Genomic DNA, 18,676 nt, shown 5'->3' with positions numbered 1-18,676 from the left:
TGTGGCTCAGATCATGAACTCCTTATGGCCAAATTCAGACTTAAATTGAACTAAGTAGGGAAAACCACTAGACCATTCAGGTATGACCTAAATCCAATCCCTTATAATTATACAGTGGAAGTGAGAAATAGATTTAAGGGACTAGATCTGATAGAGTGAGGTTCGTGACATTTTACAGGAGATAGGAATCAAGACCATTCCCAAGAGAAAGAAATGCAAAAAAGCAAAATGGCTGTCTGAGGAAGCCTTACAAATAGCTCTGAAAAGAATAGAAGCCAAAAGCAAAGCAGAAAAGGAAAGATATACCCATTGAATGAGTTCCAAAGAACAGCAAGGAGAGATAAGAAAGCCTTCCTCAGTGATCAGTGCTAATAAATAGAGGAAACAATAGAATGGGAAAGACTAGAGATTAAACCATTTTGATTATCTTGGTTATTAAGATCTTTTTTGTACAGTTCTTCTGTGTATTCTTGCCACCTCTTCTTAGTATCTTCTGCTTCTGTTAGGTCCATACCATTACTGTCCTTTTTCGAGCCCCATCTTTGCATGAAATGTTCCCTTGGTATCTCTAATTTTCTTGTATAAAAGAATGTAAGTTAAATAAGCTATATAGGTTAAGAATATAAGGTAAATAACTCCACATATAAGTTAAATAAGCAGGGAGACAATATACAGCCTTGATGTACTCCTTTCCCTATTTGGAACCACTCTGTTGTTCCATGTCCAGTTCTAACTGCTGCTTCTTAACCTGTATACAGATTTCTCAGGAAGCAGGTAAGGTGGTATGGTATTCCCATCTCTTGAAGAATTTTCCACAGTTTGTTGTGATCCACACAGTCAAAGGCTTTGGCATAGTCAATAAAGCAGAAGTACTTGACTTCACATTCCAGGATGTCTGGCTCTAGGTGAGTGATCACACCATCGTGATTATCTGGGTCATGAAGATCTTTTTTGTATAGTTCTGTGTATTCTTGCCACCTCTTCTTAATATCTTCTGCTTCTGTTAGGTCCATACCATTTATGTCCAAAAGTTCAAGCTTCACTCAAGTGTTTTTAAATCACTAAGATAATAAATTTTCTAGACTTTTAGCAGTAATACTAGATGTGAAAATACATGAAACTATATCAAAGTCTTCGGTTACTATAAATCAGAAATCAAGCATTCTATTCATACTAAGTCAAACAAGTGGAGTCAAACCAATTTTTGTAATGATTTTGTGTAATCATTATTCTAGGTATCTCATATAGGTGGATCACACATTTGTCCTTTTGCATTTGGCTTATATCATTCAGCATTGTGTTTTCAAAGTTACTCCACATTGCACGTTCACCAGAATTTCATTCTTTTAAAGGTTGATTAAAATTCCTTTGTATGGATATGTCACATTTTCTTTATGCTAATGGACATTAGAGAGTTTCGACCTTTTTGGCTACTGTGAATAATGCTGCTATTAACATTGGTGTGCAAGTATATGAGTCCCTGCTTTCGATTCTCTTGGGTATATACCTAAAAGTAGAATTGCTGGTAATTCATATGGTAATTCTATATTTAACTTTGAGGAACTTCTATATTGTCTTCCTGATTCTCTTAAATACATTTTAATTCCCTGTTGAAATTATCCATTTCTAAAAATTTATATTCTCTACCTTTGTTTTTTTCCTATATATTTGAACATGTACACAGTTATTTAAAAATCTTTTTTGGATGACAGCAATATCTAGATTATCTACGGATCTGCTTCTATTGTCCATGTTTATTTCTTGGGTTTCGGTCATGTCATCTTGTCTTTTGGTATGCCCTGTAATTTTGTACATAATGCCTCCAGAGAGGATTTCCCTTTCCTCTAGTAGGCAGATATGGTAACTGATCACCTTAAACCAATCAGGGGGCTGTGCTGAGTGCAGGCTTAACTGCGTCTCCAGTAAAGGTCAAGCTACTTTGGGTTCATCTCCATTCCAAGAGCACAACCCTCCAGGATTTTTAACTGAGACCCTGGGAATTCATTGAGATTTCTCCCTCTGGCAGGTTTATAACTCTAGTCTGTATCTTGTGAGACTGCCAAAATGTCTGCTTTTCAAAGGCTTTCCAATGAGATTTTTTTTAGCCTTCCATTCTGTAAAGCCCAGGATTTGGCAAACATCCCAACAGGATAACTGCCTGTTTGCTTGAGGTTCCCTTAGTTTTCTATAAAAGCTTGCTGGTTTCTTGTCCCCAGAGCAAAGGTCTCCCAGTATACAGTCCTGGTTCTCAGACGCCTGCTCATGCCTAGTATCAGCAAATTCCTCAAGGGAAAAAGAAGCTACAAAAGTCAGCTCACCTTTCTGAGATTCTTTTAGCTCACCTTCACTCTTGGGGTCCAGCCCTTTGGGATCTCAGCCCAAAGCACGGTGTACCAAGGTCCCACTCTTGGTAGAAACTGTACTATATTTTTATCTTCCTAGCCTCATAAGACTATGAAAATTAGAAATTACTTTGAGATGAATAAAAATGAAAATGCATCCTATAAAAATTTATGAGATGCCATTCTCCAAACCTCATTCCTACCATGATTTTAAAAAGAAAGGAAAAGTAAACAATACAACAACAATGCCAACAAAATCTTTCCATATTAAACTGATTTATGTGCTGAGACTATTGGTGACTCACTCCTGGTTTCAGTAATAGCTTCCAAGTACAGTATTTTGACTGCTCTGGTCTCAACAACTGTAGTTCTTGGAATACTAATACAGAACCAATAGATACTTTTTGGTGATGTATATGGAAAAATATACAAAAATTTAAATATATGACCCTATATATTTATAATTACTGCTTGTCAGAACATAATTTATGGGTTTCATAATCAAACAATAGAGTTCTCATATTGTCAGTGCTAAAATTTGTTCTCTTCATGTGAAATTTATATGACAATAATTAGCTACATAGGTATTTGTGAGACTTAAATGAGAACTGGATTACTTAAATGAGAACTATGCATTACTGGATTTAAAATAAATGATAAAACTATCACGTTAAAAAAAAAAAAAAAAGACTATATTTTAGGTCATCTATCTCCAGGCAAACACAGTTACAAAATCAAGGCTCACCTCTCTTAAATCTTATCCTTTCTCAGATCTTTTTTTTTTTTAAATATTTACTTATTTTATTTGTCTATGCTGAATCTTACTGGCAGCACTAGTTTCTTTGATATTTGATCTCTAGTTGTGGCATTCGAATTCTGAAGTTGTGGCACATGGGATCTAGTTCCTTGACCAGGTATTGAACCAAGGCCCCCTGCACTGGGATCACAGAATCTTAGCCACTGGACCACCAGGCAAGTCTCCCTTTTCTCAGATCTTAATCAAGTAATTCCTCACTACCTTGTTAGTTCTTTGAAGCTTTAACATATACTTTAAAAATATTTTCTCTGCCTGTTTTCTTTCTTTTTAAAAAAAATACTTTTATTTCTTTTTGGCTGTGCTGGATCTTTGCTGTTGCTTAGGCTTTTCTCTAGTTGCAGCGAGCAGGGTCTGCTCTCTAGCTGTGGTGCACAGACTTATTGTCATGGCTTCTCTTGTTGCAGAGCACAGGGTCTAGGTACGTGAGCTCAGCAGTTGCAGCTCCCTGGCTCTAGAGCACAGGCTCAGCAGCTGTGAGGCACAGGCTTAGTTGCTCCATAGCATGTGGGATCTTTATGGAAGATTGAACCCATGTCCCCTGCATTGACAGATTCTTTACCAGTGAGTCACCAGGGAAGCCCCACTGCTTTCTTTTCTAATTACACAATTCCTATGCCATATCAGTACTATTTAGTATTATTGGTCTTAAAGTATTGCCAGTTTGGGTAAGTTTAAGAACATAATTCCCAAATGCAGAGAAACTATAATTTTTTTTTTTTTTAAAGACAGTCTTAGGAAAAAGATATATTTTAGGCTTAGAAAACTTGTTTATTATTTTGAAGTTTTAGAAAGATAACCATTAAATTATGCTAGAATTATGTTTTGCTTTCATTTCTTACCCATTAAAATGAAAAATGAGGTACTTAAACTATAATTTCACTCATAACAGAATATGTACCAACATATGCCTTACATTTTAAAGGCTACTATATTAAAAACAAGATAAAAACCATGTCTATTTCTAATCTCTTAGAACAGTATTCTAACATAGCCAGATGATGTTAATAGGTCTTCCTGGGAGGATTACAGTGGGGATGGATTTTTCGCCTAATCAAATATATTTGCTTTCTTTGGAGATGCAGAACACACATTAGTATATTAAAGATCCTAAGAAGTCCTCAGTAAAGTCAACTCTTTATTTTTGTTTAACTTTCTGTTTTCAAGTATATCTGACTCATGGACTACCTTTTAAGGTGCCTCAAGAAACCCACTTTGAGAAAGGTGACCTTAAAAAAGGAAAATAAACATTTCAAATAGTTTTGGTTATTTACATGTTATTATAGTTGATTATATAACTTCTTTCTTCTTCAATGAAGCTGAGCTGGTGGGTTCTGTGGGGGGGTTTTGTTAGCTTTATTAATCTATAACTCCCTTTATCAGTCTTTTCTGACTCCAGGTAGCAGAAAGAGCATGAGCTTTCTATACACACAGAGTTGGGATCAAATTCTGGCTCCACCAGGAAAGGCAAATTCTTCTCTCTTATTAGTCATATTTCTTTATTTGTAAAGTGGGTTTTGGGGGGGGCTTTCACAGGATCATTTTAAGTACTAATGACGATATGAAGTACCCAGTATACTGCCTGCCCCCAGAGTTTCTAAAGTCTTCAAGGATCTGGAATGGCCAATTGGAATGAACACGAGATTGACATCTTTCAACCTTCCTTGATTTGGAACTCTTCTTTGCTAATTAATTCCCTTGCTTCTTATATTAGTATTTTTCTTCTGACTACTAAGCGGATATTATACTCCTGGGGAATAATTTATTTTTATTCTGACTGACAAAATGTCTAGAGTTAACCTGATTTTTATTCTCTTAAAACTTTGGAAAGCTTCAGGTCTCCCTATCTCATGACCCTATATCATTTGTTACTGTAATAATTATAATAATTATCTTACCTTACTGTAATTATTCATTTTCTTCCCTACTAGACTCTAAGTTCATAAGGTCAGGATGCCTTATTGCTAAATGTACACACCTACGTCACTGGCCTGTTTAAAAAGTAACCATTCAACAATTAGAACCATTAACAAGTTACAATAATTGGGATCTCAATAATTATTAGATAAAAATATAATTCTTAGATGAATTCTTAGATGTTTTAATATTATTTATATAGAAGATATTAGCAGAAAACAAGGAGTTAAGTATTATCCTCAAACATTTAAAATATAAGTGCTATGGAACCAATATTTACTACTAGAAATCTTATTCTGTTAGTGATTTTCCTAAGATATATCCAGTAGGATAGAAATTAAATAATAAATACACGTATATACTTTTTACAAATATTTTCAGCATTCGAGAATGACTCCATTTATTCAAAAGATATGTTCCAGAAAGGATGGATGCAAATAACACTTTCATATTATAAATATTTAAAAATCCATCTGGTTAAACTAAACTTCAAATATATTTGAAAAGCAAGAATCCCTCTTTGTAATAAGTATGCTCTCATACTAGTCTGGCTTACTCAGATTTCTGAATACAGAGTTTTTCAAAGTGGGGAACAGTTCTACTAATTTGGTCATAACAAAATGGTAAGAAGTTCAACACAACTCAAAATCAGATTAACTTTTACTTTTTGAAAATAATTTTAGTCTATGTATAAGTAATAAATATATCTGTTATTAATATAGTTTTTTAATGTGTTATTACACTTAGAATGGATAAACAACAAGGTCCTACCATATAGCACAGGGAACCATACCCAGCCTCCTGGGATAAACCATAATGGAAAATAATATATATATACATATATAAATAAAAGAATGTGTATATGTATATAACTGAGTCATGCTGCACAGCAGAGATTGGTACAACATTTTAAATCAACTCTACTTCAATTAGAGAATAGGTTTCTTCATATACTAGAAAATAAAAAATACTTACTATTATTTTCTTACAGTCCTTTCCTCTGCATAGTTCTGTATAGGTAGAGTACTGCACATATATAATCCAGCTTCCAACAAAGACCGCCAACCAGGAAAAGAAAAGATATTTCATTCGCACATATGAGAAGCGAGCCTGTGAGTAAAAGAGCACATAACAGTCAATCATTCAGCACACAGTCAGCATTCACTGTCCTAGAACATGACTTTTCCCCCTTTCTTGGAAGCACTCAATATATATTCTAGGCTTTCATATGGCAATTCTCCTAGAACAATGTGTACTTTCACTGAGTCTAAAAAGCACTGGTCTTAGAAAAGGAAGCTCCTTGGTCTTGCCAAGAAAAAGAGAACAAAATACCCTTTAAAATGTATAATCTTTCAAATACCACCAGAATCCAAAGTTACTCATTAAGCTCAAGCACGTGCACCGTGCTACCCTGGACACCCAGTAAGATCAGGTGAAGAGAGACACAGTCCCCTCTATGACAAGCTTACAGAAGACTGGTTCAAATAAGAATCTTAAAGTTCTGTATGAATAAGTATGGCAAAAATAATTGTGTTTTAAAGAAATAAAAACAGAGAATTTGGCTACTAGTCTAATGTCTCACAGTGAGGTACAACCAGAAATGAAATGAAATGAAACTTCACATTCATTCCTATTTCCCTGCTGTATTCACCAATGCTTTATGTTCCTTTTATTCAATCAATCAAATGCTTCACCTAACAGATATTCTGGAAATTTGAGGAAAAAGTTACAACTATTAAAGGAGAAGAAAGATGAATATATATAAAGAATAAATGACTCCCCTCATGTCAGTTTGTAAAGCTGTACAATAGGATCCTCTTTGCCTTGCTTTGCAACTAGTGCTCTGGTATCTAATTGCGACTCCGGTCAGTTGGGGGTTTTTCTCCATCAACTACATATCAAACAGTTTCATCTCCAAAACTGTCAGCTGGTCAAGATAATTTGACATTTATGTTTTGAGTCTGGAACTCCAATGGTCTGATTTTATAAATAACTGAATTTAGGACCATGGGGAGAATTGAGCAAAAATAAATTAAAGACATGTAAACAAACAACGAAAAGCTAGTTTTGCTTTCACAACCCCAAGTCAGTTTCTCACACGGGACAACAGCGGGACACTGTGAGCGCTGTGGGCTTGCAAAGAAAGCCGAGGGAGATGAAGGAGACACAAGTGCGTCTGCGGAGTGCAGAGGAGAAAGGGACTCCGAAATACTGAATTCTTTTGGCTCTATTTGTGGTTTAGATATCGGTCTTTGTGAAGTGAATCCCAGTACCAAAAAGCTTGAGTACAACAAATTCACAGTTAAATGATAGATCTCTGAGTTTTATTATTAAAACATTTTTTTAATGACTTAAATGCAAGTTATTTTTGTATAGCTCTAAATGAATCCAATAAAAAGAAAGTCCAGATAGATTTCCAAATTAAATCACATAAATGACCATGAGTATACACCAAGGGGTTTGTTTGAAAGACATTTAAGATAACTTGGCCCTAATAAGAGGTCTAGTCATCAGACAGAAATTGATATGTACTAGTATTACAAAGCTTAAATATTATTGAGTGACATAATGCTTGCAGAACATAAGCACTTTGCTAGGCACACAGAAAATACTCAACAAACGTTAGCAAAATCAATTTGCAAGGCCCTGAACAAAAAGCCAGTAACGCTGTCATTATGATAGGCCACCGCCTTCTTTTTGGGCTTGCCAAAAAGAAAACTGAATCTGAATCTGATTAAGCCTTTAGCTCCAACTACCAGTTTACAGGAAATACAGGAGACAGAGGCATATAAGTAACACTTAAGTAAATGACAGTATTAGGATACAATCAGCAAACTCTAGGCTGTGGGAAATGCGGCCATACAAATAACCCCGTTCTTCAACAAATAAATCACCAGGGAGAAAAGAGAGAGAAGATGAGAAAACCAAAGATCAAAAAATACCTAAGAAATATTGTATATTAAATAATCACATTTCGTGGATCTTTTTTGAGTCCTGATTCAAATGAAAAACTGTAAAACAAAAAATGACATTTATGAGACAATTGAAAACTTGAAGGTTGACAGGATACCTAATGCTGTAAAGGCATTATTTTAGTTTGTTAGGCATAATAATGTGATGTTTAAAGAAAAACGAGTTAATCTTTTTGAGACAGACACTGAAACATTTATGAATGAAATAGTACCTGGGATTTGCTTCAAAACAATATAGGAAGGGAAAGGTATGTGGGAAAAGTATTAAAACAATACTGGCCGTGAGTTGGTAACTGCTCAAGCTGGGCGATGGTTACATGCCTTCGTTTGTACGTTTTTCTCTACTGATTTAACATTTTTTTACGTTGTAAGATAAGGAATACTTTCATACCAAGATACCCGCTTCCCACACATTCATTCAGCCACTATCTGTTGTCTACTACGTGCCTGGCGCCACCTTAGGCACATTCAGAACATCTGCGTTTACAGTGACAAACAAATCCTAAATACCAGATAAGTACCCTTAACACAGTTCAGAGGGTTTCTTGGACAACAGTAGCATGGCATGATTTTACTTTTATAAGTCCAATCTTTTGTGTGTATGTGGCCGTTAGAGAAAGATTATTTAGTATAAGATGATTAGACAACTGTTAATCATTTGGAAATAGCATATTTAAAAACCTAAAACACATCTTACATCAAAATAAATTCCACAGGAAACTGATACACATGTAATACATGACATAATATAATACAAATGTAGGGATTTTTCAAAAATATTTTTTGAGATGACAAAAATTCTAACTACCACAGAATCTCTAAAGGAAGACATTGACTATGTAAAAACTTTAAAGTTGTGACAAAAATCACTGTAAACAAAGCTGAAAGATAAAATGGGATGTGACAGGAGTTTTCATCATTAGATTAAGAGAGGGTAGCTAGAGGGCTCAGGACAAGAATTGAAGTCACTTCCTGATGTTCAAGCTGGTTTTAGAAAAGGCAGAGGAACCAGAGATCAAATTGCCAACATCCGCTGGATCATCAAAAAAGCAAGGGAGTTAAAGAAAAACATCTATTTCTGCTTTATTGACTATGCCAAAGCCTTTGACTGTGTGAATCACAATCAACTGTGGAAAATTCTGAAAGAGATGGGAATACCAGACCACCTGACCTGCCTCTTGAGAAATCTATATGCAGGTCAGGAAGCTACAGTTAGAACTGGACATGGAACAACAGACTGGTTCCAAATAGGAAAAGGAGTATGTCAAGGCTGTATATTGTCACCCTGCTTATTTAACTTCTATGCAGAGTACATTATGAGAAACGCTGGGCTGGAGGAAGTATAAGCTGGAATCAAGACTGCTGGGAGAAATATCAATAACCTCAGATATGCAGATGACACCACCCTTATGGCAGAAAGTGAAGAGGAACTAAAAGCCTCTTGATGAAAGTGAAAGTGGAGAGTGAAAAAGTTGGCTTAAAGCTCAACTTCAGAAAACGAAGATCATGGCATCCGGTCCCATCACTTCATGGGAAATAGACGGAAAACAGTGGAAACAGTGGGTGACTTTATTTTTCTGGGCTTGAAAATCACTGCAGATGGTGACTGCAGCCATGAAATTAAAAGACGCTTACTCCTTGGAAGGAAAGTTATGACCAACCTAGATAGCAGATTCAAAAGCAGAGACATTACTTTGCCAACAAAGGTCCGTCTAGTCAAGGCTACGGTTTTTCCTGTGGTCATGTATGGATGTGAGAGTTGGACTGTGAAGAAGGCTGAGCGCCAAAGAATTGATGCTTTTGAGCTGTGGTATTGGAGAAGACTTTGAGAGTCCCTTGGACTGCAAGCAGATCCAACCAGTCCATTCTGAAGGAGATCAGCCCTGGGATTTCTTTGGAAGGAATGATCCGAAAGCTGAAACTCCAGTACTTTGGCCACCTCATGTGAAGAGTTAACTCATTGGAAAAGACTCTGATGCTGGGAGGGATTGGGGGCAGGAGGAGAAGGGGACGACAGAGGATGAGATGGCTGGATGGCATCACTGACTCGATGGACGTGAGTCTGAGTGAACTCCGGGAGTTGGTGATGGACAGGGAGGCCTGGTGTGCTGTGATTCATGGGGTCGCAAAGAGTCGGACACAACTGAGCAAGTGAACTGAACTGAGGAGATTTGTACTCACTCCTATGATGGTGGTAGGGTATGCTGTCACAGCATTTTCTGAAAGAGCAGTTAGCCATATACATCAAAAACTCTAAAAATTTTCATCTAGCAAATTCTACATTTAGGGATGTATCACAAGTGAAGAATTAAGTCTATACTATACACATACCCACACACACATCCCCCGACCCACCCCAATGTAATATATATGACATCTTTTACACCTATTATTATAACAGTGCATTATCAGAGGCAACCAAGTTTCAGCAATCAAGAAGTTACTGAATACAATTATTGAAACCATTTTATTTTAGGAAAGCTATTTACAAGCTGTTTATGGGCAACACCTTTATACTCCTAGATATCATTAAACTATGTACAATTAGAGACAGCACTGTAGAAGAGCAGACAGCAGAATTAAACAGAGCAGACTTAAGGAAACATCAATCTTCATTATTTTGCCCATTTTTCATTATGTGTACAAAGAGGAATGAATGCATTTGAAATCTTTTAGTGGCCATAAAGTTACAATCAACCACTTAGGTGAGAAGTTCAATCTTATATTAATATTGAGATGGGGTTTTAAAACGAGATTAACCTCAATTCGTTTAGTAAAAAATCAAGAAGACCTTACACTGTAAAATAATATTTTCTTTTTTCCTTTTTTTGCCTTGCTCTGCAGCAGGTAGAAGTCACAGAGTAAAGGAAACCACGCAGACATGGTGAGTTCTCTGCTAGTTCAGAACTTGGTCTGTCTTACCTTCTCCCTGACACCCACCTCAAGGAGTCTAGTAATGTCAACTACCTTTGGAGTCTCCATCAATAATTTCTATTAGCTATCAAATGCATATTAAGCTTAATAAATGTTGGCAGCAGAGACCTGTATATTTTTCCCTTCTGCACAGCCAATTTAATAAAATTTGAAGTAATTTTGTTTTTCTCTCAAAGAGCTAAATTAAATTTTTTTTTCCCTCTGGCATATGTTTAAATGGAAAAATACCCTGTAAACTGGCTTGCCCACTGTGTGTTCATCATGATACAGAATGCCAAAATTTTTGGAGAGGAAGTTGGATTGAGGATGTTCCCAGCAGGGCAGTGGGCATCACCTGTAATATGTAAATGACAAAAGGAGCGAAACGCATTTTTATTCTGGTATGTCACTGAAATCACCGTGATTTGAGGGTAACACAAACTAGTATAAGGGCTTTCATGTGTCCTTTAATTTCTGCAGATCCTGTTGCCTCACATTTTAAAATAAAGGTTGAAGAAAAACAGCCATAAATGACATCTGTACCTACTGACTGTTTCCCTGTGTGGCACTCACTAAAATGTTCCCAGTGGTCTGTTCTATACCAATTACCTAGACAATCTAGACTTTGATGAAAAAATATAGTTACTGTTTATGACCTTTTTATTGATGCTGAACTATCCAAAATACTGCCCAGAAGCAAAATTTGTTCTGCTGATTTTGGGCCTAGCTACTTCCCTGGTGGCTTAGCTAGTAAAGAATCCACCTACCTGCAATGTGGGAGATCTGGGTTCGATCCCTGGGTTGGGAAGATTCCCTTGAGAAGGAAATGGCTACCCACTCTAGTATTCTGGCCTAGAGAATTCCATGGACTGTATACTCCATGGGGTCACAAAGAGTTGGACACGACGGAGTGACTTCACTTTCACTTTTCACTAGTGGTAACTGCTTTATTCCAAATTATGCTCCTGAAAGTTATAAGAATTTTAGAGAATACACTATGGCATGATTCTCAACTAGAGTCAGTTTTGCCTCCTGGGGATACCTGGCAGGGTCTAGAACCACAAAGTGTGACTGGAGTCTTGTCTGTTGAGGCCAGAAATGTTGCTAAACATCCTTCAAAGCACAGGAGGGCTCCCCACATCAAAGAATTATCTACCCAAACGTCCATAGTGCTAACTAAGACTGAGAAAACTTGTATTACGGTTACAAAATAACATGAAAGCAAAGATTATGGGGTTGAAAGAATCAAATTTGTATGACACTATCATTTTATTTTAAATTAATCTTTAAAGCATAAACTACTACTTAATTAGAAAAATATAACATCTGTCTGGAAATAACAGAAATAATTCTTAATGACTAAATGATTGGCAATATCTTATTATACATAAAGAAAAATCACTGGAGATGGAAAATATATACATGATGAAACAAACTTTCTCTACCAATTCTACTGTAAAGAACAGTGATACTTTTTCTTTTTTTATATTGTTTTATTTTACTGTGATGATTTTATTTCATGAAAAATCTGAAAACCTATGAACTTATTCAAATAGTTTTACATTAAGTTTTGAATTAGGCATAAAGAGGCAACATATCAAAATTCAGCTACATAAGACTACTTCTATATTACTTACCTATTTTTCACATTCATTTATTAGGTTGGTGCAAACATAACTACAGTTTTGACCCGTGAATTTTTCTTTGCTTTTTCTTTTTAATTAATTTTTTTATTGAAGGATAATTGCTTTACAGAATTTTATTGTTTTTTGTCAAACCTCAACATGAAACAGCCATAGGTATACATATATCCCCTCCCTTTTGAACCTCCCTCCCACCTCCCTCCCCATCCCACCCCTCTAGGTTGATACAGAGCCCCTGTTTGAGTTTCCTGAGACACAGCAAATTCCCTTTGGCTATCTATTTTACATATGTTAATGTAAGTTTCCATATTACTCTTTCCATACATCTCACTCTCTCTTTCCCTCTCCCTATGTCCATAAATCTATTTTCTATGTCTGTTTCTCCATTGCTGCCCTGTAAATAAGTTCTTCAGTACCATTCTTCTAGATGCCGTATACATGTATTAGAATACAATACTTCTCTTTCTCTTTCTGACTTACTTCACTCTGTATAATAGGTTCTAGGTTCATCCACCTCATCAGAACTGACTCAAATGCATTCCTTTTTATGGCTGAGTAATATTCCATTGTGTATCTGTACCACAACTTCTTTATCCATTCATCTGTCGATGGACATCTAGGTTGCTTCCATGTTCTAGCTATTGTAAATCGTGCTGCAATGAATAATGGGATGCATGTGTCTCTTTCAATTTTGGTTTCCTCAGGGTATATGCCTAGGAGCAGGATTGCTGGGTTAGGTCATATGGTGGTTTTATTCCCAGTTTTTTAAGGACTCTCCATACCATCTTCCCGGAGAAGGCAATGGCACCCCACTCCAGTACTCTTGCCTGGAAAATCCATGGACGGAGGAGCCTGGTAGGCTGCAGTCCATGGGGGTTGCTAAGAGTTGGACACGACTGAGCGACTTCACTTTCACTTTTCACTTTCATGCATTGGAGAAGGAAATGGCAACCCACTCCAGTATTCTTGCCTGGAGAATCCCAGGGATGGCGGAGCCTGGTGGGCTGCTGTCTATGGGGTCACACACAGTCGGACACGACTGAAGTGACTTAGCAGCAGCAGCAGCATACCATCTTCCATAGTGGCTGCATCAATTCACATTCCCAAAAACAGTGCAAGAGCATTCCCTTTTCTCCACACCCTCTCCAGCATTTACTGTTTGTAGGCTTTTTGACGATGACCATTCTGACCAGTATGAGGTGATATCCCACTGTGATTTTGATTTGCATTTCTTTAACAATGAGCGACGTTGAGCATCTTTTCATGTGTTTGTTAGCCATCTATATGTCTTCTTTGGTCTTTTTCCCACTTTTGGATTGGGTTGATTGTTTTTCTGGCATTAAGTTGTATGAACTCCTTGTATATTTTGGAAATTAATCCTTTGTCAGTTGTTTCATTTCTATTATTTTCTCCCATTCTGCTGCTGCTGCTAAGTCGCTTTAGTCGTGTCCAACTCTTTGCAACCCCATAGACAGCAGCCGACCAGGCTCCCCTTGTCCCTGGGATTCTCCAGGCAAGAACACTGGAGTGGGTCGCCATTTCCTTCTCCAATGCATGAAAGTGAAGAGTGAAAGTGAAGTCACCCAGTCGTGTCCGACTCTTCGCGACCCCATGGACTGTAGCCTACCAGGCTCCTCCGTCCATGGGATTTTCTGAGGGTTGTCTTTTCACCTTGCTTATAGTTTCTTTTGCTGTGCAAAATCTTTTAAGTTTAATCAGGTCCCACTTGTTTACTTTTGTTTTTATTTCCGTTACTCTAGAAGGTGGGTCATAGAGGATCTTGCTTTGATTTATGTCACTAAGTGTTTGGCTTATGTTTTCCTCTAAGAATATTATAGTTTCTGGTCTTAAATGTAGGTCTTTAATCCATTTTGAGTTTATTTTTGTGTGTGGTGTTAGGAGGTGTTCTAATTTCATTCTTTTACATGTAGCTGTCCAGTTTTCCCAGCACCATTTATTGGAGAGGCTGTCTTTGCCCCATTGTATATTCTTGCCTCCTTTATAAAAAATGAGGTATCCATAGGTGCATGGGTTTATTTCTGGGCTTTCTATCTTGTTCCACTGGTCTTTAGAGCTTCCCTGGTGGCTCAGAGGGTAAAGCATCTGCCTACAATGAGGGAAACCTGGGTTCGATTCCTGGGTCGGGCAGATCCCCTGGAGAAGGAAATAGCAAACCACTCCAGTACCCTTGCCTGGAAAATACCATGGACAGAGAAGGCTGGTAGGCTACAGTCTATGGGGTCGCAAAGAGTCAGACACGACTGAGCGACCACACTTTCTTTCCTTCTTTTCCACTGGTCTTCGTTTCTGTTTCTGTGCCAGTACTATACTGTCTTGATGACTGGAGCTTTGTAGTATAATCTGAAGTCAGGAAGGTTGATTCCTTCAGCTCCATTCTTCTTTCTTAAGACTGGTTTGGCTATTTGGGGTCTTTTGTGTTTCCATATGAATTGTGAAATTTTTTGTTCTAGTTCTGTGAAAAATGCCATTGGTAATTTGATAGGGATTGCATTGAATCTGTAATTGTGTTTGGTAGTATAGTCATTTTCACAATATTGATTCTTCGACCTGTGAATTTTAAATCATCATAACTAGGCTCAAACACATCTTTATCAATTAAAATAGGTACCATTACAATCAATACATTTTTTCCAATGAGAAATAACTTTGGTTATTCCTATAGTGTAAAAATCTGTGCTTTGGGATTCAATGAACTCTTGGAAAGCATTTTCTGCATCCTTTTGGTTGTGGAACCATTCTCCCTGCAAAAAGTTATCGAGATGCTTGAAGAAGTGGTAGTCAGTTGGTGAGAAGTCAGGTGAATATGGTGGATGAGGCAAAATTCCTAGCCTAATTCATTCAACTTTTGAAGCATGGGTTATGTGATGTGTGGTGAGGCACTGTTGTGGAGAATTGGGTCCTCTCTGTTGACCAATGCTAGCTGCAGGCGTTGCAGTTTCCAGTGTATCTCACTGATTTGCTGAGCTTACTTCTCAGATGTAATGGTTTCACTAGGATTCAGGAAGCTATAATGGATCAGACTGGCAGCAGACCACCAAACAGTGACCATGCCTTTTTATGGTGCAAGTTTGGCCTTGGGAAGTGCTTTGGGGCTTCTTCTCAATCCAACCACTGAGGTGGTTATCACCAGCTGTCATACAAAATCCACTTTCATCACAATCTGATAGAGAAATGGGTTTGTTGTTGTCACGTAGAATAGGAAGACACTTCAAAATGACTATTTTTTTTGATTTTCGGTTAGCTCATGAGGCACGCACTTATAGAGCTTTTTCACCTTTCCAATTTACTTCAAATGCTGAATGACCATAGCTTGGCCAATGGTAACTTCTTGTGCAGTAGTGAGAGGGGCAGCTTCAGTGATTGCCCTCAGTTGGTTGTTGTCACCTGCCAATCGCCAGCCACTATGCTCATCTTCAAGGCTCTCGTCGCCTTTGCAAAACTTCTTCAACCACCATTGCACTGTACATCTGTTAACAGTTTCTAGGCCCAATGTGTTTTTGATGTTGTGAGTTGTCTCCAGTGCTTTATGACCCATTTTGAACTCAAATAAGAAAACTGCTCAAATTTGCTTTTTGTGTAACATCATGTCCCTAATCTAAAATAAATATAAAATAAACAGCAAGTAATAAGTCAATAGCAAAAAAAAAACATAAAATGAGAAATGTGCATTAAAATTATGTATAGCATAACCACATTTGTTTAAGAATGCATTCTAATATCAAAGGCAAATTTATAATGCAAAAAACTGCAATTACTTTTGCACCAACCTAATACAAACATATAAAGCACAAAGCCCATCTGCTTTACCCCTAAGTACCTCCCCATACAGATGTTCTTAATTGTGAAAAGTAAGGAAGAAAAATCTCTCTCACACTTTGCTTAATATATGTAGTAGACTTGAACACTCAGAAAATCTAACAAACTGATAAGGTTATAACTTGTAAAAACTCAAATACAATGATTTCATCATTTCATAGAAAAAGTTAAGACGAGCTTGCTATTTTTTGAGACTGGTTTACAACATTTTTATCAGTTTCATGTGTACAATGTATTTTTATTCAAGTTTTTAAATAATCACTTACTCTTAAATAAACTTCAAATATCTTTTTTCCCCTTATTGTTATATTAACAATACTATCGGAGAAGGCAATGGCACCCCACTCCAGTACTCTTGCTTGGAAAATCCCATGGACAGAGGAGCCTGGTAGGCTGCAATCCATGGGATCGCTAAGAGTCACACACGACTGAGCGACTTCACTTTCACCTTTCACTTTCATGCACTGGAGAAGGAAATGGCAACCCACTCCGGTGTTCTTGCCTGGAGAATCCCAGGGATGGCTGAGCCTGGCGGGCTGCTGTCTATGGGGTCGCACAGAGTTGGACACGACTGTAGCGACTTAGCAGCAGTAGCAGCAACAATACTATAGCTAGCTAACTTTTACTGCTAAATATTTAGGAGTAATGTGGCTGGAAAAAACTAAAGTTAAAATTATTGACATATCTTTAAATATAACTGTATCCTTTTTTAAAAAATGAACTCTAGATATTTATAATAATACTTGAGCATGAAAAACATGCTGACTGTAAAAATAGAAATATAAAGAAACCATTTAATAAGGTAAATACTGTATACCACAACACCTCCAGATCAACTTAGTTTGGAATGGATCCTATACCTTTACTAAAGGTTGTCTCACTGCTTAGTTGGAGGGTTGTGGGAAAACCATTAAGAAAATTATCTAAATGTATCTTAACTCTCTTAGTGCTAACATTCATGAACATCAAGAAACAGTTATGATGTTTAACCAAGAAACACACAAGAAAAGAACTTTCATGTCATTCCACACAAGGAAGATCTTGAGTGTTTATAAGTTAAAAATAGTGAAAAAAAAAAAGGTCCTAAAAATATCTATGTTCCCCAGCTTGTCCTGAGCATGAAAATACTTTTTTTATGACAAAACTTTAGAGGAGAATTCCTTGTCAAAGGGCATTATTAGCCTATTGCTCAGAGTTTTAGCATTCTTTATCTAAGAGCTGAGTTTTCACTTTTATAGGAAGAACTGTCATTATTCTCTGATCTAAATTCTAAAGGTTTTATTTGCATGAGCATATTCTCTTTTCTGATTTTATTAGAACTCTAGAAATAAAATTCTAACAAGTAGCAGATAATTTTCACATTTTCTTTGCATGCTGGTTCATATTTTTTACAGCTTACAGGGCTGACAGCACCAAAAAAGCAGAACATTTTTCCTTGGGGAACTAATTGCATGGGGTGATCCTGAAGCCTGTGGCTGATTTCAATAGCAAATTAATATCTCAAAGTGTCAAAGTATGCGGAAATGTTCATGATACGGTAAGAGAAAAAAATCAACTTTCAAAACAGCATATATGATATGTTCCCAATTTTGCTTCAAAAAAAAAAAAAAGGAAAGTCACAAACAGACTGTACAAACTACAAGGAATACATCAAAATGTCAAGGGTGGTTATTTCAAAATGTCAAAAGTGGTAGGATTATGAATGATTTTTAGTTTTCTCTGTATTATACAGATTTTCTATAATGAATATATATTACATTAGATGACACCACCCTTATGGCAGAAAGTGAAGAGGAACTCAAAGGCCTCTTGATGAAAGTGAAAGAGGAGAGTGAAAAGTTGGCTTAAAACTCAACATTCAGAAAATGAAGATCATGGCATCCGGTCCCATCACTTCATGGGAAATAGATGGGGAAACAGTGGAAACAGTGTCAGACTTTATTTTTTTGGGCTCCAAAATCACTGCAGATGGTGATTGCAGCCATGAAATTAAAAGACACTTACTCCTTGGAAGGAAAGTTATGACCAACCTAGATAGCATATTCAAAAGCAGAGACATTACTTTGCCAACAAAGGTTCGTCTAGTCAAGGCTACGGTTTTTCCTGTGGTCATGTATGGATGTGAGAGTTCGACTGTGAAAAAGGCTAAGCACCGAAGAATGGATGCTTTTGAACTGTGGTGTTGGAGAAGACTCTTGAGAGTCCCTTGGACTGCAAGGAGATCCAACCAGTCCATTC

The 18,676-nt window shown here is 36.9% G+C and overlaps 1 protein-coding gene across 1 annotated transcript in view; it reads right to left on the bottom strand.

Moving 5' to 3' along the window:
• Positions 1-18,676, bottom strand: part of DIPK1A (divergent protein kinase domain 1A) — a 128,279-nt gene that overhangs the window by 36,508 nt on the left and 73,095 nt on the right. Inside the window, exon 2 of the mRNA XM_027536488.1 lies at positions 6,049-6,183. Coding sequence (XP_027392289.1) covers positions 6,049-6,183 — 135 coding nt within the window. The remainder of the gene's footprint in view (positions 1-6,048; positions 6,184-18,676) is intronic.

Source organism: Bos indicus x Bos taurus, chromosome 3, assembly GCF_003369695.1.
Source record: "Bos indicus x Bos taurus breed Angus x Brahman F1 hybrid chromosome 3, Bos_hybrid_MaternalHap_v2.0, whole genome shotgun sequence".
Classification (NCBI taxonomy): domain Eukaryota; kingdom Metazoa; phylum Chordata; class Mammalia; order Artiodactyla; family Bovidae; genus Bos; species Bos indicus x Bos taurus.
This window is presented reverse-complemented; position numbering and strand designations above follow the sequence as displayed.